The 22,895-nt window shown below is 39.8% G+C and overlaps 1 protein-coding gene across 3 annotated transcripts in view; it reads right to left on the reverse strand.

The window, feature by feature from the left end:
* Positions 1 to 12,202: 12,202 nt before the first annotated feature.
* Positions 12,203 to 22,895, reverse strand: part of FAT1 (FAT atypical cadherin 1) — a 96,087-nt gene continuing 85,394 nt past the window's right edge. Inside the window, exons 20-28 of one of the 3 annotated variants that reach the window (XM_009864642.1) lie at positions 22,717 to 22,874; positions 21,667 to 22,129; positions 21,025 to 21,178; positions 20,670 to 20,780; positions 19,830 to 20,470; positions 19,449 to 19,580; positions 17,363 to 17,422; positions 14,623 to 14,658; positions 12,203 to 13,684 (exon numbers count right to left, since the gene is read on the reverse strand). In XM_009864642.1, coding sequence (XP_009862944.1) covers positions 13,059 to 13,684; positions 14,623 to 14,658; positions 17,363 to 17,422; positions 19,449 to 19,580; positions 19,830 to 20,470; positions 20,670 to 20,780; positions 21,025 to 21,178; positions 21,667 to 22,129; positions 22,717 to 22,874 — 2,381 coding nt within the window. In that variant the 3' untranslated portion in view covers positions 12,203 to 13,058. Of the gene's footprint in view, positions 13,685 to 14,622; positions 14,659 to 17,362; positions 17,423 to 19,448; positions 19,587 to 19,829; positions 20,471 to 20,669; positions 20,781 to 21,024; positions 21,179 to 21,666; positions 22,130 to 22,716; positions 22,881 to 22,895 lie in introns of all 3 variants that reach the window. The other 2 variants (XM_009864657.1, XM_009864649.1) reach the window with 2 other exon arrangements.

The raw sequence follows: 22,895 nt of genomic DNA on the forward strand, positions 1-22,895 counted from the left end.
CTGCTGAATGGAAGATGGCTCTGCAAAGGAAGATAGAAGAAAGAATGGAAGGAAGATGGCTCAAAAACTCTGGGACATGGCTCGGCTTTCTACCTACGAGATCTACAGCTGCATTAGGCGCACCAGCATTAGTCAGAGTCAACAGTGGAAGGGATGAAAGGAGTAACTACAGAGGGAATCTCAGAAATCTCTCTGGCTGCAATGCCAGACCACTGGCATCTCCCCTGCATGCTGAGCTCCTGCTGGGATGTACCCTAGAAAAGACCCTAAAGGCAGAGGGAAGTGAAGTACCTAAATGAGAGACAGAACTGGGCTTCTGGAGGAGAGAAATATGAGCTGTTATCTAGTCTCATAAAGAGAAATGGTTGAGAAAGAAAGCGACGGGCCAGCAGTGAGTGCTGCTTTGGGGCACTGGCATCTCCCAGAGTGTGCATGTTAGGTGTCAGAACTAGACCTGAACCCTTGAAAAATTACCAAAATTCCTGGTTTTTTGTTGTTTAATTGGTCCAGTGGTATACTTTGAAGGAGGGGCTCTGCGTAGTGGTGAGGTCTAACTTACTATCAAAGGAAGATGATGTTTGAGAAATGTCCCATCTCAGCAAGTGTAATAAATATTTCCACACGCTATGACGGTGCCTGTCCATTTTGGGCTGTATGAGTTGATTGAGATTCTCAGGAGGAAGCACCAGCAGTAGATCATGAAAGAAGTGGAATCTGAAAAGTTTGGAAGGTCTTTGGGCTTGAGTGTCAGTGTCGTTGTTGCCAGCATTTTCCAGACCTGTGGTGTCAGTACTGTTTCATTGCCCTGTGTTGCTGTTGGGTGCTGATCTGTATCTGTCACATCTTTCCTTTGAATAAATGTGGAGTGAAATGTAAAAATATTGGTGGATTAAATCTTGTCAAGTCTTAATTGTATCTAACATAATATTTATTATTAGCTGAATATATATTTGGCTTTGCAAATCCTAATGAAAAGTCACTTCACTGAGTTTGGATTAATTTCTACTGTATAGTAATCCAAATGCTTAGAAGGAATATTAGGTGGAAGCAAATGCTTCCTTTAAACTATTATGTTCCCTGAAAGGGAAAACAACTATAATTCAGTCATATTTTATGGGTTCTTAAAGACTATATACTTTGAGATGCTGCATTACTACCTTCAGGCTATAGAGTTTGATATCATCCTTACTTGTTTTATTGGCCTTCGTAATGGTTTATATTTAAAGTTAGCTGAAGGATGGATAGAAGAAGGGATGATTGGAGTTAATGGCTGAAATGGAAACAGGTTTTAAATTACAGCTGCTACTTTGCCTGTGACTTTTATCTTTTAAGATTTGAAACTGCAAATGAATATATTGATAGAACTATGCAAGAGTGTTCCTGTAGCAGTGATTTTGGCAAAGCTTTATTTCTAGTGGAGGAAATAACATTTCTTCAGTGTCGTGTTGCTTTAGGAAAGCATAGAAGGAACCCCATTGTAGGACATAGCTGACACTGCTGCCATACAGTAACAGATTGTCATGTGTTTGAGTATGGTGGGTTTTTTTGTAAAAGCGGGGGTAGACTTATGTGAAACTTTGAGCCTCCCCCACCCCTAGGTAGGAGTTGGACCTGCCTCTGTCCAGGACCAGGCTAATCAGTGCCTCTGCCACCAAGGTATTTAAGAGGCGACCCCAGTATTCTTTCCCTCTCTCCTGGTTTTGTCTTATTTTGAGTTGTCCTGCCTTCAGTGTTGGGGAGTTTTTCTGTTGGAGGAGGGGGGAGGTGAGAGGAGAACAAAGGAACATTGCCATGAGAAGAAAGAGGGGGGCAAGAATCCCAGAGGAGGAGGAGATGGAGAAGGCTGCTGGAGCAGGACCTTTCCATGAAGCCCTGTGGTGGGCTGAGATGGCAGGAAGGTGACTGCCTGCCAGCTGAGGAACTGACGGCGGAAAAAACATCCAGGATGTGTTGGTACGTGCAGAGTCCCATACCAGAGGGGAGAGAGACTGAGCATCAGCAGAGGGCTCTGCCAAAGTGACCCATGGCCCTGAGGGACTCACAGGGGGGAAGAGGATTGCCTCCTGTGAGGTGGACACCACGCAGCAGGAAGGAGAGACTGCGAGGAGCCCTCTTTCTCCAGGAGGATGGAGTAATGAGTAATGGAGGATGGATGATGAGTAATTCCCAGATGGACTGCATCCCCCTGCCCCCCTTGCACTGATGGGGAGAAGGAGGTAGCTGGGAAGATGGGAGGGGTGGGTGTGAAGTGTATTTAAGATCAGATCATATTTATCGATGTATTCCTCTCACTATCCTACTTCATAAATGGTGGTGGTGGTGAATTAAATCCATGTTTTTCTTACCAAGTCGCTTTGGTTCTTTACCTGTCATCTTAAATGGTAGATTATTACTCTCCCTATCTTTAATATCAAACCTTTGAGTCTCTTCTAAGTGAACTAAGTGAATTATCTATCTACACATCTCTGTTGAAATGGGGGTGGAGGGAGGAGTGAGCTAGAGAACGTGTGGTTCCTTGTCCCAGTTGGCTTGAACTGCAACACAGATATGAAAAGCAATTTCTGAAACAGGGCAGTAAAAATAACTTCTCCCTGGTTCAGACACCAGAATGAAAACTTCATTCAGTATGGCTGTATTTAAGCTCCTGTATCTTGCTGAAGTAAATGTTAAAAAAAAATCCTAAAACACCCTTTGGCCAAGTGAGCCTTCGGTTCGTCTTGAGAGGAAAGAATGTTATTTCTTTTATTTCACAAAAATGCGAAGGAACAGAACTGAAATAACTCTCAAATTGGGAGAAGGCACTAGTGCATGGGACGCTTCTACACCTTTATTCACTGCCCCAAACTGCTGAAAGAGTTGTCTGTTTTGTGGGAAACCTTCATAAAAATGCTGCGTTACATAAAAGACTCTGGGGTTTTTTTCCACTTTGAAGTTTCAAAGTCAGAGCTGACTGCATTAATATATATTTCAGGAAATACTCATCTGGTTATCTTTGGTTAGTAATTCTAACTAATATTTTTATGTGAACATGAATTTCTGTCTTTGTCCTGTAGTTATCTGAGTGAAAGCAGAAATGTGTAGCTCTTGGCCCTTGATGTTGACTCTGCTCTTAATGTCACAGTGCCCATGTGTGATCTGGTTTTGCATTAGATAAGACTAAACTGTTTGGATGAATGTCTTTGATAATGGTCGTGTTGGCAAGTGGTCTTTTGTCTCTTGAGTACATGAGAAAAAGAACACATGAAAGGATCGTACAGAGAATCAGCATGTGCCCAGGCTGGCGCTATGTGATTTGAGTCTGTTCTTGTTTCACGAGCAGTGGACCAGACTGTCTGGTTTGACAATCTCCATTTACTGGTTTGCTGCTGCTGTTAATATTTACATTCATTCTCTAATGCTGCATCCATGGTGAGCTGATACTTGGTTCATCTTGCTTGGTGTCCTGTCTTTGTCAGTGGCTAGTCTTGTGGTCCTGAGGTGGATTTAGCTGGTTCTGCACCAGATAACATGGGCCTCTGATCTGTAAGGACTTTTGAAGCGTTGAGTCAATGCCATATTGTCTTTGATGCCATTTATTCTCATTCATTAATACCCTTTTATAGTGTGATTTTTCATGGTAAGACATTGGAAAGCAGTGAAACTTTTCCCACAGTGGATACTGATGTACTGGGGAAAATATCTACTAGTCTTGAATGCTCAAAGGTTCCTATTACACTGTTATCTGCTAGTTTTATATTTATAGATTCTCCCAGAAATTTTCTGCTTTTAATGTGTTTTAAAACAAACTTTAATTTTTGATGTCTCCAAAATTTTCCTCAAACATTTCTGGATAATCTTATTCTGCACTGTACTTGCCAAAGTTTATTTCTTCTTATTTTCCTCACTTCTGTACAATTTCAACCTCCTTCAACAAGTTCATAGACTTCCTTGATTTACTGTTATGCCACGCCAGTCTCCTTTTTGTCTTTCAATTCAAGTCGTGTTGAGATAAAAGGTACAAGCTTGCCAATACAACAACTTTGTGCAATCTGTGCTCCATGCTAAGAATTGCCTTTTAGCTGCCTCTCTTAGCTCTCTTTAAAAAAACTTGCTCGCTTCTATGGTTGAATGTTTTTGATCATGGTACTAAGAAGTTTTGGCTTTTGATGCTTCTGCAAAGTTTTAAAATTAAGCTATTCTGTTAAATACTATGTTTTCAACAGTATTATTACTTCTCATTGGGTACTATGTATTGCAAAGGCCAAGTTCAAGATCTGCTTTTGCTCTTAGGGGCTCATGGTGTGTTTTGTGCAGTGAAGGAGTCACTAACAGGACTGAGGTTGAAAGATGCTGTACATTGTGCAGGTGCACAGGAGGTGCCAACACAAATGGGGATCAGGAAGAGAATGAGTACCCTACCTATCTTGGAGCAAGATACTGTAGAGTTAACATTGTGGTAAATGAACAGTACGTTAGAAACATGGGTAATTAAGACATGAATTGTGAATTAATCTGAAATGCTCTGTTCAAGAGAGGTTTCCTTCTTAAATTTTTTGCTCCCCTTTGACAACTTGTAGGGGGTTTTTTTAATGGCAAAGCCCACTGTCTTGGTTTGAGCATTCCAGGATAAAAATTTTCCAGGTGTGCCTAGCACATGTGGCAGTTACAGTAGGGGGCAATCATAGAATGGTAAAGGTTGGAAGGGACCTGAAAATCATCTAGTTCCAACTCCCCTGCTGTGGGCAGGGACACCTCTCTACCACTAAACCAGGCTACTCAAAGCCCCTTCCAGCCTGGCCTTGAACACTTCCAGTGATAGGACATCTACAGTCTCTTTGAGCAACCTCTTCCAGTGCTTCACGACTCTTGTGGTGAAATCTAAATCTACCCTCTTGCAGTCTCAGGCCATTGCCCTTTGTCCTATCACTACAGGCCCTTGTAAAAACCCCTTCTGCAGCTTTCCTGTAGGCCCCTTTCATGTATTGGAAGGCCGCTGTTAGGTCACTCTGGAGCCTTCTCTTCTCTAAGCTGAATAACCCCCCAGCCTGTCCTCATAGCAGAGGTGCTCCAGCCCTTTAATTGTCTTTGTGGCCCTCCTCTAGACTTGCTCTGGCAGATCCATGTCCTTTTTGTACTATGGGCTCAAGAACTGGACGCAGTACTCCAGGTGGGACCTCACCAGAGCGGAGTAGAGGGGGAGAATTACCTACCTCAACCTGCTGGTCACACTCCTCTTGATGCAGCCCAGGACACAGTTCGCTTTTTGGGCTGTAAGTGCACACCACTGGCTCATGTTGAGCCTCTTGTCAACTAACACACCCAAGTCCTCCTCAGGGCTGCTCCCAATCTGCTCAGCCTGTATTTGTCCTTGGGATTGCCTGGACCCAGGTGCAGGACCTTAGACTTGGCCTTGTAGGAGGAGGGCTAGCTGTGCCTTTGGGGAGGACAGGATGGGTCAAATGGACCAATCACAGTATTCCTTCCCATGGTGCTCAGTATAAAAAAGTCCCTCAGAAGAGCCCAGTGGCTTTTGGTGGTTGGTGTATTGGATGGATTGCCATCTGCTGTTTGTCATATTTCCCAGCGTTGCTGGTGTTCCTGCCTCCTATGTACATGCTATAGAGGAGCATCACGAGTGCGTCGAGACAGGTTGCCGTCCTCTGCTTCCCTGGGTGGGAGTGGTGCAGCTGCTCCAATGTTGGTTTGTTTTTTGTGGACTATCGTCAGGACTCTGGGCTCAAGTGCTGAGTTCAGTCTGGGACTTCTTTGGCCAGGACCTAGTTGCTATCTGGAAGGCATGGGTTCTGTATTAGCATACTCAGTTTTATCTTTGAATATATTTATGTACTGGTAAATATCTGTATATAACATCTTTATTGTTATCGTTAGTATTATTTTCTGTTTCATTAAACAGGTTCGAGTTGTTTTTTCCAACTTTAAAGTCTCTCTCCCTGGTTCCCCTGTTATCTCACCTGGGAGGGTGGTGAGGGGATTAAAGAGAGCATCTGTCAGAGTTTAGAGACTGACCCAGCCCTAAACCTGAACACCTACGTAAGCACAGTATAGACACATTTTCAGCCTTGTACACTAGTCCCAGAACATGGACTGAACTGTTCTATATACTCTCCATACTTAGAGCATCCTCTTTTACTGACTCTGGAGAGAGAGAGAGAGAGAAAACTTGCTTGTACAAGCTTTCCTTAAAACTCTAACCCTGTTGTGAGAGATCAGCCAAGCTGGACGCTTGTGAGTTTTGTTGTGGGATTTGTGTTTTTTAGTTTGTTTGTTTGCTTTGTGTAACTGAAGACCTTTATTTTTTTTTCTATGGGGTCCTAAAATGGATTGATTTAAAGAAGTTTCTGGCAGAGTGGTTAAATTGAATATGGGGGAATATATTTCTGCCTTTTCCCATGAAAACTTACAAGTTTACAGCCAAAAAGAAAAAAAAAAAACCAAAACCAAAACCCAACCTTAAGATCAAAGCGGCTTAAAATAACGTTTCACTCCAGATAGAGGGAAATAATCTCTGGCATTTAAAGTACAGCATAACTGTACATTTTGCTTGTTTGAGGGTTGACTCAGTAATATCTGAATCCAGATGCAGTCTGAGCTGAATGTCAGTCCCTTAACACAAGAACTTTTCTTCACTTGTTTTAACAGTAAGTGTGAATGCCTTAACCTTCTGGGAATATAAATTCAGCCCTCCCTCCTGCGAAGTTAAGAGGGGAGTGACTTTAGCTGATCTGCAAAGTAGCTGTAGACTGTTTAGCAGGGGTTTGGCAACAGGATTTATTAACCTCAACTAGAACTGAGGAAGTAGAGAGGAAATGAACTGCTGTCCCCATGGGATAGGGGAGGCTTAATCTTCAGCTTGCCTCCCTTCCTCATAATGTTAAAATACCAATTGTGGCATTTTTAGGGTGGGCAATGGGAAAGTCATGCCAGCAATTCAGTGATACATGTGGATTCTAGTAGTCCTGTTAAGAGGAAATTCTTTTCCTCCTTAGGAAGGCTATCAAGGGCAGCCCAGAAAGGTTTGTTATCCCCAAAGTAAGATGGGACTTGAAGGATGTAACTGCATCTAGCTCTCAGAAAGCTTGCACACTGAGCAAGAATTAGCTCACATTAAATCAGAAGAAGCGTCTACAAATGTGTGTAAAATACTGAAGACATGGCCTGCTAAAATACTTTGAAACTGTCATTAGGACATGCTTGCTCGGACTTAAAGGAAAACCTTCATCTGCCTCAGCTGCTCTCAACTTTCAGTAGCTGTCTTTCTCTGACTTTCAAAATTCCTCACATTTTGCTTCTGTGCATGCCTAGCTCTGAGCTGATAGGTTTGGGGTTTTGCTGTTGTTGTTGGATGCGTGCGTGGGTTGGTGATTATTATTTTTTTTTTGTCTTTTCCGTCACCCTTGTTTTGTTTCTTGTTTTCTTGGGACACAAGCTGCATCTCTTGTCTATATCTTCTTGTTGCCCAGATTATGTGGCATTTTGGCTTCCTCTGCAGGAGCTCTCTGGATAGTCGTTGGGAAATGTGGGTTTAAACATTTTAATTGTCTAACTTGAGCAAAGTAAGCTTTGTTCTCCTGTTTTCTAGGTGTTTCTGAACAGCTACACTGAGGTTTTTGGAGGTGAATTCTGTGTAATTTCAGTGGAACAGAATGGTGTTTGGCTTTAATACAAAAAAACCTCAATACATAAAATCAAGCTCAAGTTACCAGGCTAATCATATTTTTATTCTTTTTCTCTCAAAGTTGATATCTTCCCCTCACCCCAGTGAAACTCAGAGCAGAAGTTCCTATTATTTATATGGCTGTTGTAAAGTTTTAGTTGTTTAAACAGAATGTATTTGGGCTTTTATGCTATAAATTACTCTCAGTGCTCTAGAAAAAGATATAAAATTAGAAACCAGAAACTTTTTGATGCAGCAGTACAAGCTTTTGCTATGTATTTCTTCAAAGTTAAATGCAAGCTCTGAAAGCAATTCATCCGGCTTAGCGTGTTTTCCAGTTGGTACTCTGGGGATTAATGCTAGTATGACTCATTCACATAATTGGGCTTCTTGGTGCATTTCCTCACACTGGAGGTTTCTATTCCAAATGTATAAGAAACTGAGAAATGATTGTCTGCAGCAAAAAGTTTAGAAAGGCGTATGGCTCAGGTTTGATAACTTTAAATGAAACCATTTCCTCTTGTAACAATCATAAGGTCACGTTCTTACTAGTAGCCTTGGCTCCTGTGTGACTGCTGCAAATGCTCGTTTTGTGTGTGAAGTTTCTAAATTTGTGCTATGTTTGGAATGCATCCATGGATCAGATTTAGCAATGGACATGGGTAATCAATAAGCTTTTGATTATCAGCGAGTTCAGAAATTTATTTGCCTTACATGAAAGAAAAATAATTCTAATAAGTTTTCTCTTAAACTTCTGTCTCCAAGATCAAAGAGCTCATTTTCTTGCTTTGCAGCTGTACTGTGTATTGCACTGTCCTCTAGTTTTTCTCCCTCACTCCAGCTGTGGCAGAATGAGAAATACAGCCAAAATTTAGGTCTGCTTCAGTGTGCTTGGTTTAATGGGGACTTCATCTTTTTAGTATTTTTACGAAGACTTGCATGGGCTTGAAAGCCGTTTCATGTTAAAAATTGGCAAGAGCTGACAAGAGGCTGAGGCACCCACCTCTTGGCTGTCTGACTTCTGTGTGTGGAGTGTGTGCAGAGCTTTGCTGTGAAGCTCTTTGGAGGCTTTGGGAACTGTGGCATGGCCGAGTTTTGGTGTGCAGGGCTGTGATCTGGACAGAACTGGTGAACACAAAGTCAGGAGTCAGCCTGGGCACTTCGGTGAACTGCACCTATTCCACAACAGTCTCTGCAGATGGGTGTCAGCCATAACCCCTGACAGAGCATGGACTAATCCTCACAACCGTCTTCAAGGGCTTTACAGGTATATTCAAGGCAGAGGTGGTGCATTCTTTCTTCCTCTTACTCCCCAATAAAAGTGTAGATCTTGTGTCTTGCAGTTAGAGACTGATTTAACACCTCGTTTGGCTTGAGTGGATTCAGATTTGTATACCTTGGACAGTGCAGGAGGTCTCCTTAGACTTGGTTGTTGGGACAGTACTTGTTCCATGGAGGCAATGGATAGAGCAGGGAACAGTGGAGAAACAATCTGAGTAAATATCTTGGGGAAGGGGCCAAATCCTGGTACTCTCTGGCCATGTTTTTTTTACTGCGAGTGTATGCCTCTATCTTGGAGTCTTCAAGTGTGAGTGTTTTAAATATTGACTGAAATAAATTTTACAGGACTGTCTGTTGTTTCTACTTCAAACACTATTAATCAGGTAGAATTGCAGTTTGTTCTTTGCTCCAAGGCAAAATGACATTTTATGCACTCCACATAAAATGTAGGTTGGACAGAACAGTGATGAATTTGACTCAAATTGCTCAATAAAACTTTGAATTCTACCAGCTCGTACATATTTTAAAACAGAAAAAAAGTCATTTCCACATTCTGCTGTACAAGAAAGACAGAGTTAGCTAGAGTCCAGCAAAGAGTCAGTTGAGCATAGCGCTAACAATGCTAAGGTCGCGGGTTCGATTCCCGTTCGGTCCCCATGTGTTGCCTGATCTAGTCGAGAGGTGGTGTCCCTGGCAACAGGGAGGCTGGATTAAAATGATCTCTGAGGTCCCTTCCAGCTTAGGCCATTCTATGTATTATAATTAAGATGAGTATTATAATTAAGATGATTAAGGGACTGGAGCCTCTTTCATGTGAGAGGCTAAGAGAATCGAGACTGTTCAGTCCAGAAAAGAAAAGCTCAGTGGGGGAATTTAGTAATGTTTATAAATGCCTGATGAGAAGATGTAAAGAAAACAGAGAGAGGCTCTTCAGTGGTGCCCTGCACCAGGACAACAAGCAATGGGCACAAAATGAAACACATGAAACCACATCTGAACATAAAACTCTTACTGTGAGGACAGGTGAACGCTGGAATATGTTGTCTGGACAGGTTTTAGTCTCCATCCTTGGAGATGGTCACGAGATGCCTTCCAACCTCAACTATTCTGTGATTATGGGTGTTGCTTTAAAACTGTGTTAATGCACGTGCCAACTACCCCAAAACTGAGAGATGAAGTCTTTAGACACTTAATCTGCATAAGGAGTTAGGTAAAACATATTTAACAGGAACTATCAGAACTTGTATGTATGAATTCACTGAAAATCCCTATTTTAAAGTGTTTAACTCCTAAAATAAATCACCTGGCTAATGCTTTTGAATGTCTTGGACTACTATTGAGTCAGAGAGCATTGTTCTGCTGTATCAGTGTTATAACTAGGTTAAAAACGTCACCAGCTTGGTCTTGTATATTGTTGTAGCTCTGTGTGGGGTAACAGGTTTAATTGCACTTACTGGACTTGAATTAGATACTTCCACAAAGGGAGCATTTGTTTAACATGGTCTTGCTTTATTCGCCAGCTGCAAAGTTGTTGTGGAGTTGAACTGCCTGTATTTCCACAAGTGACAGCTGCTGTCTTCTGCTGTGAAGTATAACCTGGGTGTTGCATGTTGCCTAGCAGCATAGCTCTTGAGAAAAAAAAAAAAGGATATTCTGATACTTTCAACATTAGGTTTTCTTAAGCTGGCTTAGAGAGTTTTTGCAGAGTAATAAGACAGTGTTCCTTTTTAGCATGATGTTCCACATTACCCTGTAGTTCATAGCACTATGAATAAAAGGCTACGCAAATATTGATATTCCTGTTCTTGACACTTTTCAGTTTAAAAAATCTGTTTACAGACCTTTCTGCTGTAAACGATTAACTTAAGAAAAGGTATTGGTAGGGCAGGCTTTCACCTTTATGAGGAGTCCTTATCAACTGAGAAATTATGCAAGTCTGTGTAGTGTCTTCCTCTCGCTGACTTTTGAAGTTCATTCCTACTGAGAAGCAGATATTAAGAAATCTTGAGCAGAACTGCCACTAAGCTTAACCTTTGTAGCTCAAGATGGGCCTCAAGCAGTGATCCTAACTACTGCAGAGTGCATGTGATACTCTTCACTCACAGTTCTGTAAGATTCTATTAAAGCTATCGAGTAAGAAAATGCTAATGCTGGGCCTAATGTAAAAAACCCTTTTAATTATCAGGGTTAATATTGCAGCTTACAGCTAGAATGTGCTTTCAAACCCCTGAATTTTTAGCCTTTTTACGTATGAGGTTCTTAACTGCACCTGAGCAAGTTAGCACTGAGGACCGTCTGTGCTGGCTCTGTCCTGTAATCCCTCCACTTCTGCTATACAGCTGCCAGGCTGGAAGTTGTGCCATTCTGTGCATAAACCACACTGCCAAATCAAAATTTAGTTCCCTGTACCCCCAGATGGTGGAAGATCTAGGCTTAGCTCTCATCCCTGAGAGAACCTAATATTGTACCTACAGAATTTTATGAGACAGTAGGGAAAAAAAATGGAAGTGGAACAATTCGAGGCTGTATTAAAAATTCATTAATGCACTAGGGAATCTATTCTGAACTTAAGTGTCTCTCATGCAAGAGGCAGAGAAGATGGTTATCTTATTCTTTAGCTTACCAGCAGAGCAAATTTTATACTGGAGAACTGTTAAAGGGATTTTTTTTCTTTTCTAGTCAGAACAGCAGCTGGATAATATACTGGCAAACTTTATCCTGTCTTAACTTGAAGGTAAACTTCTAGTGTGAACTGAACGCAAGAAACTGCACTTGAAATGTAACTGCATAAAAACTCCAATGTATTTATCAAAGACTTGGGAAGTCGTGCAGAAATTTCAGCATGAAAGTGCACCATCAAGGGACAGCTGGTCATGAAAGTAACTATTCAGGTGATTAAGAAAGAAAGAAACTGCTTTAAATAGCTTGGGTTTTTTCTGTATATATTTTTGGGACTTCAGAAAAAATACTCAGTAATTTACATAGCTGGTATTATATGTTTAAAGAAAAATGCAAACTACCGAGAAGGCTACTGAAGTTTGATACCCATCAATCTTTATTCATACTGGCCCAATTACTTTTTTGAACACCATTAAGTAGACACACACTGCCATCTAGTTGAGCATCTCTAACATAGCTGCAGCTTGATTTTTGGAGGAAAAATGTGTTGCTTGGAGCAAGTAACTTAATACAGTACAAAACATATACAGAAAAATGCTGCACCGAATGCTTTGTCAATTGTATATTATATAATAGAGATACACAGAGCAAAGCTAAAGTATTTTATTAATAATTTATTGTCAGTAAGAAAGACTGGCTAATGGTAACTTTCAGTAAAAACCTTTACAAGACCATTGGATCACAAATATACAGACACTATAAAAACTGTGTCATGGTGGTTTTGGTTCTAAACTGGTATGTAGAGGGTCCCCAACACACTTTTGAAGGAGGGAAAAAATGTATATGGTTCTAAAATACAGCAACCCATTTAAGACATTTCCATGTAGCTGACCCAGAAAAATATCAGACCTAACCTATGTACAATCAGAACTGTGGTGAATATGTTGATTTTTATTTTTTTAATAATGAAATGTCAAACCTTAGTTTTTGGGGGAATACATACAGTGATGCCCTGACTATAAGAAGTCAAGGTGCTAGTTTTTAATGGCACACTAACACCACTAGTTTCAGTGGAAAACAAATTCACAAAATATCTACAAAATCTAGTTAAAACTATTAAAATCAAAACTGTACATAAAATTTACAAAAAGTAGGAGAAAATTAATTGCATTAGAACTATATAAATATATGCATCATGCTAACATGGAGAAGTGGTATGTGATTTTTTTTAACATAGACAATGTAAGTACAAAAAGGATGTTCAGAAATGGCACAGCCAATGGAAATCTTGAAACTGTCCAAATACAGTAGGTCAGGAAATGGAAACAGGCTGATTTAGTGAAATGAACTGCATGATCCAATGCTGCCATGCCAGTTTAGCTCGCTGAGGAAAAAAAAAAAAAGCATTTGCTGTGGCAGGGAAAAAGAAAACAAAAAAAGCTCTTGAAAGTTCTTCTAGAATTGATAAAAGTTTGTTGGAGTCCAGGCACTTTTGTTGAGCGTGTCAGACTTCTGTATGTTGCTGGGAATCAAGCGGAGGAATCTTCACGTCTTCAAAATGACCATCATCTCCACTCTCGTAGTCACTCATCATGACTTCAGACTCCATTTCACAGCACGCTGACACATCAGAGCATGAAGCTGTGGAAGCATACACAGACATGGACATGTTGTCTACAGTGGGTGCTTCAAAGTCTCTGTTGTACCCTAATGTGTAAGGAGCATAAGGTTCTCTGTAACTGCCGTTGACACCACTGCTTGTGGTCTGAGGTTCTGACATGTCTGCAGGATAGTGATGGGGAAGGTACTGATTCAGGTTAAATCTCTGCCTGCTTCTTGTAGAAGAACCCAAGCTACCTACGGCTGGCATGTCTCTGGGTGGCTGTATCGATTCAAACTGGTCGCTGTATTCTGGTGGCAACGGTGGAAGCTCATCAGGTGCAGGGAAGTCATCAGGTGGAGGTGGAAAATCACTTTCTATGTCATAACCGCCAGGGTAATAGTCTGTGTCGATGGCATTTGGATCTGTGTAGAGGGGAGCTGGCTCCTCAACCACTTCGTAATTTGGATACTCTTGGATACCTGGCAACTGAACGCTTGGCATCCAGTCTGATGTATCCCAGTGATAACCTGGAAAGTGAATTTTTTAAAAGAAGTAGTATTAGTATCTTGTCTTCAAGTCAGTCTGAACTGAGAAGTCAACACATGTATTAAGACAATGCAATCACTGTGATTAGGATGCTATTTGTTAATTAGAGAGCAGTTTGCCCCCGTTCCACAGAAGACATTCAACACAACTTTATGTTATGCCATGCATTAGATACTGCATCATTCACACTTAAATGTTTATGTTTTCTTAGACATCTCATCTAATGTGGGAAGAGCTGTAGGTCACCTATGGAATGTGCTGTCACAATAGATAATGGTACAGAATTGTTCACCAGATAGCAGAGAACCCACAGCCTCCCTGGTGCAGCTAAATTCTTGATCAGTCACTGCTGAGTAGTCACAATTAGGGTGGCAACAGCTGCCTGCTTTTCTTAAGAATATATTTAGCTTATGTACAGCATGCTTTTCTTACATAAAATATGTAATTTCTAATTAGTAAAGTATCCAGATGACTTAAACCGACTCTACCCCTTAACTGAATTGTAAAGTTAATTTCACAAAGTGCTGTTAGTTCTACAGTAAATGCCACAGCTCTGATAAAAAAAGTCTTTGACTATTAGTGAAGACATTCCACATTCAAATACAAGAATGAAACAGGAAAATCAAGCTTAATCATGCATAAATGACCAAACTTGATGCTCTCTTGCAAACTCCCCTTGAGTAAGTTTGTATTTGTCTGGTGGAAACTAGATGTAAGCCTAATATCATTAAAAAAAAATAATTTTTCTCATCTGAACACCAAAAAGGTAAACAATACAGAATTGCGTAAAGTGCAAATCTAGTAAAGAGTAATCACTGCAGACAAATGCACAGCAAGCAACTGGTATTAAGTCTGTGTTAAAACCAAATATTAACAGAAATATTTTGGTGAACATCAATGAACTGCATGCAGAAGTCACCTCTTGAATTGCTGAGGTCAGGAACAGCAAAAGATTCTTTAGGTGGCAGAATGAGAAGAAAAAGGAGAAAACATCTGTAGTTAGGAATCAAACAGTAGAACCAATGTGAAGAAAAAAACCGACTGTCACTATGATGTTTATGCTGCTTTTGCCCAGTTTACTTAGCAGAACTAAAGTTGGCTTTTTTTCCCCTCTCTTGGGTGCCTTCGTTTTTAGACATGAACTGTAGAATAGCTACGGAGTTACTGCACAGCCCACCTGGGCCATGGTTGTGTAGTGCCAAAAATCTGCAATCTCCAGTCTGCTTGAAGTCCTCCTAGTAGTAGATTTAGGACTTCTGCTACTAAGGGTAATAAGACTTGGCCTGATTTTTTTTTTTCTTTCCTTGTATCCCCTCCTCATTTTCTGATAGAGGGCTGCATCTATACTTACACTTGGGATTTATACTTCGAAGTATCTCATGCAGAGATGGTAACTCTCTCTTTAGTATCTGGCTTCTTTACCTTGTGCACTGGGAGACTGGTTTCTCTTTGTACAGCAACACCAGCAACCCACGCTCAGCAGAAAGCTGTCTTGCATTACCTAACAAATTTTAAACTTTTCTCTCTTCAGGAATTTCTATTTCTCATTTAAGTCTGTAAGGACGAGCAATACCTCTCAATGCTTAGAAGAAGATTCTTGTATTAAAACTTTTATCTATTCTTGGAAGACTGAAGGGATGGTGGCTGAATCTCAAGGGTGTCAGATTCCCTCTCCTTTTTTTTCTTTTTTTTTAGCTTACCTTGCCCAGACAAGAAAAATACTGTCTACAATAGAGGTGCTATCAGTCTGAGATCTTGAAACTATTTCTGGCCTTATCTCCAGGAGAAGGATGTGACCACTAGCCTAATTAGAAGATGACACTCTTCTTTTTTTTTGAAAAAAAAACTAAGCTGATAGGCAGACCATGGCCTTAGGATTCAGAGCAAGTATTATAGAGGAAGGGGAAGAGCTCAGTTCTCTCCTCTTCTGAGGCAAAGAGCCTTTAACACCAAACACAGAAACACAAACTAGAACCTGTTGTGCCCACCTTTCTACATGACAATCTGCTAGACTGGAGCTGTATTTCCTCTTGCACTCAGCATGGTTAATTTGCACAGAGCTACAACCTTCCCCAAGGAGGAGTGCAGAGAATGCAGGCCTACAACTGCCCTAAGAATGAGACTAGCTACAGTTCATGATTACAGGATACCTTTTGGATAGAACCACTTAGGGAGGCTAAAGGAAAAAAGGATCATCTGTCCTAGAACTTGACCTTGCTGAAGGCTTGAGCAAGGATTGCTGCTGCTCAAACTGGCACCTACCGAGAGTGGTCAAAAGCAGAAGTCTACCTAAGATGCTTTGAAAGAAGGAATGCTTATTAAAACTTCCAAGTGTTAAGAAGTAGCTGAGCAGGACATCTTTAATCTCTTTATGAATATCCTATGATGCATAAAATACTTGTATTTATCTTACAGTTGATACTAAACCACCAAGCAATACCTTTCAACTTTGATGTAGAACTACATCCATCATTTATAGTCTTTACCAATTAAAATCTCAGAGAAAATCTGAAAAGCTATGAAATACCTCCCACGTAAGATTTTGGCTCTTCTAGTCTTTCTAATTCCCCCTTTTGTTAAGCACTGCGTATGACATTTTTCTTTTTTTTAGCTCTAAGAAATATGATCTATAGGTACACATTAATGAAATACTCTCATATAATTAAGTCTTTACATCTGTCTACTTTTTTGTATGTCTGCATACATTAGACAGGTTCTACTTAAAAGTAACAAACTAAAGAGAATCTTACTATAATTTACATTGTTTCCTTGTCTGTATTAAGAAATAGGAAACACACACTGTGGCTGTTGTTTCAGAAGTAACCTCTGCAGACTCCTGGTCATGGAGTGAATTACTTGCACATTACTTGAACTTTAAGGATAAAGTAAATTAAAACGTTGGTTAGGATTTGTATAGACTCACTGGTACCTTTATTACCACTATTATTTTGTAAAGAGTTTGTGTTTTCCAGAGTGGTCAGTTCTTAAATGGTAGCAGAAAATAGTAAATTTTCATGGAAAACTTTTACTTCACCTCTTTCTAACTTGTAACAAATATGTGTGTGTGTGACAGGCCAAATATACTTTTTAAATAATGATGTAAGGCTGGACAATAAGTGTAACTACAGAAACTGATAGAGATGTGTATGCCTACATACCTCAACTGCATAATATTTTTTTTTTTTCCTGTTAAAGAGAGAGATTGATCTGAAGACCAGGGAAGCGAGCACTGGTATCAGACTACTCCCGTGCTGCTCAGCTGGACAAGGTGCCAACAACTGTGGGTAGGAAAAGAAAACGAACCAGGAGCTGCCAGTTTTTCATCTACAGTAGCGTATGTAACTGCCTTTGATGCTGTCTCAATTCTGTTCGGTGCTTTAGTGTGAATATTTGCAGAACAGAGTAACCACCGAGACGATCTTATGCCAAAACTTTCCCCTCGCCCCAAGAAATCACACTTTGAAACCTGTCCACAGGGTAGCTACAGCACACACATGAATATATGAACAGATACATAACAGAAACACATTATTTGCTAAAACTGATCAGAAAGTCCAAGTAATATTTTATAACTCCCATCTGCTAGGGATACATTACTAGAAAGACAAACGTGCATTATTCTGCCAAAGCAGTAAGTAAATATGAAAACATGTATATACCTTCTTTTTCCACCGAGTCAACAACAGCATTGACAAGGTGTATTACAGTCACTACGGAAGCTTGTAAAAGGTATAAAAGGAGCAAATTAAAACAAACCTATAGTTAGTATCACTTTAAACAGCATACAAATATACAAAAAACCCACTATAATACTACCGTTCATTACTATTTTATAGAGCAAGATCATTAGTGTACATATACACTTACTTTTTATCTAGAAAGCAGTTCTATGTAATACATAAAACAAATCTCTAAACCTGAATTTTATTCTTGATAAACATGGAAAAGTCTATTTGCAACTACTCCTGAAACAAATTCTGCATGATACAAAGCTGCTTTAGTTGTGTTAGAATTTCAGAAATGTTGCTTTAACATACCATTTGCATAATACCTCACCTAGATCACAAGGAAGCAGCCTTTTCTAAAGGTTTGGGTGAATTAAGGAGTATTGCACTAGGCTTCCCCTTTTAGACTGCAAAGTACATTCCCCCCTGCCCCCCATGGAAGACCAAGGGAAGAAATTTTTATATTCTAGCATTTTAGTTCATGTCAGTAGAAGAGAAAAATATAACTTCTGTTACTGAGCTAAAGTTGTGGGTGAAGAGTGGCATCCCAGTAGGAATGCCAAATTTAGGTTGTGATATTCTTATTTAAAAACCCCCACAATGAATGCATTTTTCATGTCTTCCCTTTCCCAAGATACTTTTGGAAGAGAGGATTTACTCTTGCAGGGTAGGATGAGGTAAGCGCATGCAATTTAGTTGCATGGCTTGGAGATTAAGTTTCATACTATTAAATTCAGAATCACACCAAAAAAGAAGGAAGGAAAAATATCTGTGATGCTACAGCTATTTCTCTTAAAATGATTGTTAACGAGTAACCAATACATGACAAGAAATGTAAGACTATATGAAATAAATGGGATGGGAAGGAGGGGAGACCAACATGTACCGCACAACACTTAATACCACATGAAAAAAGTTGAAAGTTGATATCAGGTCTACTGATAAAATGATGAGTACTGTAAGCATACTATTTTACTTTCACCAATCATTAACACAGATGTTTCTTTTCATGCTGTTAAGAACAATGCACTCTACTTTGTTCAGAAGCAGAATGTTCTTTATTCCTAAGCTAAAGGAATTTCAAATTCGTTTTACCATACAGAGACAAAAGCAGAAATTGGAATCAAGTCAAAACACCTTAACTTAGAGAATTAAGTTATGAGACTACTGCGGCTTTGTCCAATCAGTCTGAAATGTTTCTGAACACACAGATGCATTCATATCGACTATAAAAGCATCTGTCATCACAATGGAGAAGTAAAAGACTTCCAATTAAAAATAATAAAACTCACAAGTACATATGCTGTTTATATTTTGATAGATTGGAGTTGTGATCAAAATATTTATATATTTATGTTGGCTTTTTTCAAGGTATGAAAATTTTTAATGAATTTGTTTCAATCATGGTGAAAGCCAAATATACTGTTCTACTATAACAAAATTCCTTTTTTATGCGGTTTCCTTCATTACTAAAGTAATCAAACTTACAAGCAGTCCCTTAAACTCTGCTCTCACTCAGAACTGATCTGATCCATATGGGAGCTAAGGTTGCAGCGAGAAAAAGAGAAGGAAACAAATGAAACTGTAACACCAGAAAGCTGTTTACTGAGCTGAACGTCAAAGTGAAAGTCACATTTGTGCAGAGGCCATTTTTAAATTCACTGTATTCTTCCATAAGGTGACAACTAATGATTACCTAGAAGAGTTTCTCAAATGCGAACACGCTTTTAACACCTTTTAAAGTCAAGGCTCCGAACACCTTGTGCTGCATTTTCACTGTTAACACTCTAACAGCAAAATGATCATATTTTAAGGTAATTTAACACGAGGTGCAAGATAGGCAAAATATTTTTTAACAATTTATGTGTCCAGTATTAACGTAAGTAAATACAGATATATATTAAATAAGCTATTATTTAATATATGTTTGATAAATGTGAGCCCTATACTAAGAGATATAGATGCAAAGACAGAACAAATGAACGTCAGCAGCAGTACAGAAGGATTGTAATTTACGTACCATTGTCATCACATGATTCAGACTGAAAAGAGCTGAGAGACTGGACCTCAGACATGCTTTCTCTAGCACTATAAGGATGGGAGCTCTTTTCATCCAGAGGCTTTTTGGAAAGGCAGGGGTCAAGATCTACTACTTTAGCTGAAAGAAAACGTTTCAAGTGAGACAGTTAGTAGATTCTAGATAAAAGAGTCAATAAAATTTAGGGGTGAAATCTACACGTTTTTATAAAACTTAACAGAGCATGAAGCCCCATCAGATTCAAAACCCAGTAAAGTCATAATGTCTTTTACACCCTAACAGGCATAGATGGAGACCTTGCACTCATATTAAAATTATACCAGCATACAACTTTAACAGAAAAGTAATAATAAAAAAAAGAACATTTCTTACTGTCATAGTCAAAATCCCAGCTGGGTTTCTGTATTGAATCACTGTCTGAAGGTGAGTTGGAAGGAGGCGGAGGTGGCAAATTTGGTGCTACACTGCAAACAGCTACAGCTTTCCGGTGACCATGTACAGAATCTGGGTTAAAAGTACTAAACTCTGGGTGCTCGGGGATTGCGGACCCCTCAAAGGAATTCCTGTCAAGATTGTTCCTGGAGTCACTTGGAATGCTCGGAGTGTATGAAATGGGACGAACAGGAACCTGCGGTGGGATGTCAGAATAGATGTTCTTATTCAACTTAGCATCAAAATAAGGTCTTTGCAAGAAAGCTGTTGTAGCTCCCAGTTGCTTGTCTTCAGGTTCTGGCTGGTGCTTTTTCTTTCTACTAACCACTTTACGGCAAACAACAAAAATCACAACTAGCAAGAATATTCCTGCGATGAAAACAATAATCCCAATCACTTCCGCTAAGCTAATGTTCCAAGATGTTGAAACATATTTGTTAAGAACGATGTCTGTGCAGTGTTTTCCTCCAAATCCACGACTACAATTGCAGTGATATGAACCATAAGTATTCTCACAAAGGGCACCATTCAGACACGGGTTTTCTATGCATTCATCAACATCAGTCAGGCACCTAACAGAAAGAGAGCAGAGGAATGATGGAGAGGAATGATGGTTAATTTACATCAGTTGTCTTTGTTCTCAAATCTTCTAGCCATGTTTAATCTACAGTACTACACTACCTGGCAAACTGCTGTTTTAACAACATTCCAGATTTCAACCAGTTTGAACTGCTAAGTAATACTGTTAAAAATATGTGGAACACCACCCACCTTTCTCCACGAAAGCCTGCTTCACACTCACAAACAGGTCCATCCAAACTGTCAATACACTTGCCGCTATTTTTACAAGGATTATCTTTGCAATATGGACCCAGCTGGCACCTGCAACAACAAAAAAGAAAAAAAAAAAGAAAAATAAGAAAAGCCTGAATGAACCATTACTGTACTGCAAATGAGTATATGGTGTGGGATTTGGGGCTGTAACATGGGAACTGGTATTAACTCCTGTGAGTTTCAAAGCTTGAGCTTTAAGTAGGAAACAGCTAAAAAAGAGAACAGAAGCAGTGTTACATTTACAGCCTATTCTCTAAGGGGTTTATTGGCACAACAAACCGTACAAACATACCTTTGGCCTGTGTATTGTCCTCGGCACTGGCAAATAAAATCATCACTGACCGGGATGCAAGTACCACCATAAAGGCAAGGGTTGGAAGCACATGGATTGACGCTTACATCGCAATGAGTTCCCATAAACAAAGGTGCACACTTGCAGTAGTAACCTGAAATCAAATACAGTCTTTCTGAAAGACACACATAACTATACTGGATTTAAGACAAAATCCTCCCAGCCCACCTACCTGTTCAAAGAGAGAGAGGATGGGAAGAAATAGAAATCTTTTTATTGATAGATGAAGTCTAACAGTAAGGTTTTCTTGAATATGATTGCAAGTTCCATTTCTCTCATAAAACTCAACCTTGTCACAATGATTTCAGATTTTTTAAAGGAAGAATCTAAAGTAGGCAGTTAACAGGAAGGATCTCAGGTGTTGACACTGAAGATTAAATCCCCACTTTGACGGACTCTGTCTAGTTCACACTGCAAGAAACTGATTCTAGAATGCAGGCAGACACAGCCTTCTGACCCACTCAAGCCTCCCACAGTTCTCTGGGAAAACATGGATTATTCACAAATGTTTTGTCCCTCAAGGTAGGGAAGTGGAAAAGCAGTTTTGAAAACTTAACAGCAGAGGACTATAGCACAGCTTACCTCCATTTGACAGCGCGTTGCAGATGCCTCCATTCTGACACGGGCTGCTCAAACAACCTTCCGTGGTAGTCATTAAGCATCCAGGAGTCACATCTACAGATTCTTCCATGTGTACATAATTTCGTGGCTTGCTGTTGAGGGGCAGCTCTTGGCCATTAAGTACAATAGAATCCATACAGCCCCTGAAACCATTGCTAACCTGAGGACTCTGACCATGTCTTGTACCTTGCTGCCGAATATGACCACCAAAAAACACGTGATTATCTAGGTTTAGTGTCCTAAGCGTACCAGGAGCAGTACCAGATGCAGTATGCACCCTATCCAGAACGAGCCGTGCGTAATTTCCATCCACTTCAAGAGATACCGAATGCCACTGGCCGTCGTTAATCTGAATGCTCTGAACAGAGACAATCCCAGGTCCGCTGCCACAATCAAATTTATATTGCAGCCTTCCATGGTGAATCTGTGAAGGAAAGCCACAGCATCAACAAATGGTCTGCGCACTTCGGGAGCGTAAAATATTGATGCCTATAAAAGTTTATGGTTGCTGGAGAGACAGGATAATGGTGGTGTTCATAAAAGGCAGTTTAATAATGTAGTACTCCAAACAGTCGCAGTGATTGCAATTTGTTCTATATGGTTCTTTTAAATTAAAATACTTTGTATTTTTCTCTAGTAAAGTCACAGATCATCCAAAGATTACAATACTTAAAGACCTTTCATCCTGTGCCTAAAGAGACTTTTTCTGTATGGACTTAATTAGTACTATAAGCAAATAAATTTAAAGTTGCTATTTAAAATAGATAATTTGGTTGTGGTTTCTTTTTTTAAATGTTTTTAAAATAATACAAAACTGAAAGAAAACTAATTCCTTTTACACATAAAAAAAATTCTGTACAAGTTTGTCACCTGGCTGTATAACACATTCTGCCTCGAGGGCTGTTCTCAATCATAAGAATCCCATGGAGATGTCGCGATTTTAATTTGGTACAAAAACTAGTAAGAAGATGGTAAAGAGGAGGAGATATGCACTAGGAGATTTTATTATACCTCTAAGATACTGTAGTCTGTTCCTCGAGCATACATAACAACTGCATGAGCAGAGTAAGTTCTAAGTCTCATTGTCAGCTTCATTTCCTCTTTGTTCTCATTTTCCATGAGGCGGTATTTCACATAGCTGCTCCCAGTAAATGTCACAGCAGATCCAGCTGATGCTTAGGAATACAAAA

The sequence above is a fragment of the Apaloderma vittatum genome, unplaced genomic scaffold (assembly GCF_000703405.1).
Source record: "Apaloderma vittatum isolate BGI_N311 unplaced genomic scaffold, ASM70340v1 scaffold900, whole genome shotgun sequence".
Lineage (NCBI taxonomy): Eukaryota > Metazoa > Chordata > Aves > Trogoniformes > Trogonidae > Apaloderma > Apaloderma vittatum.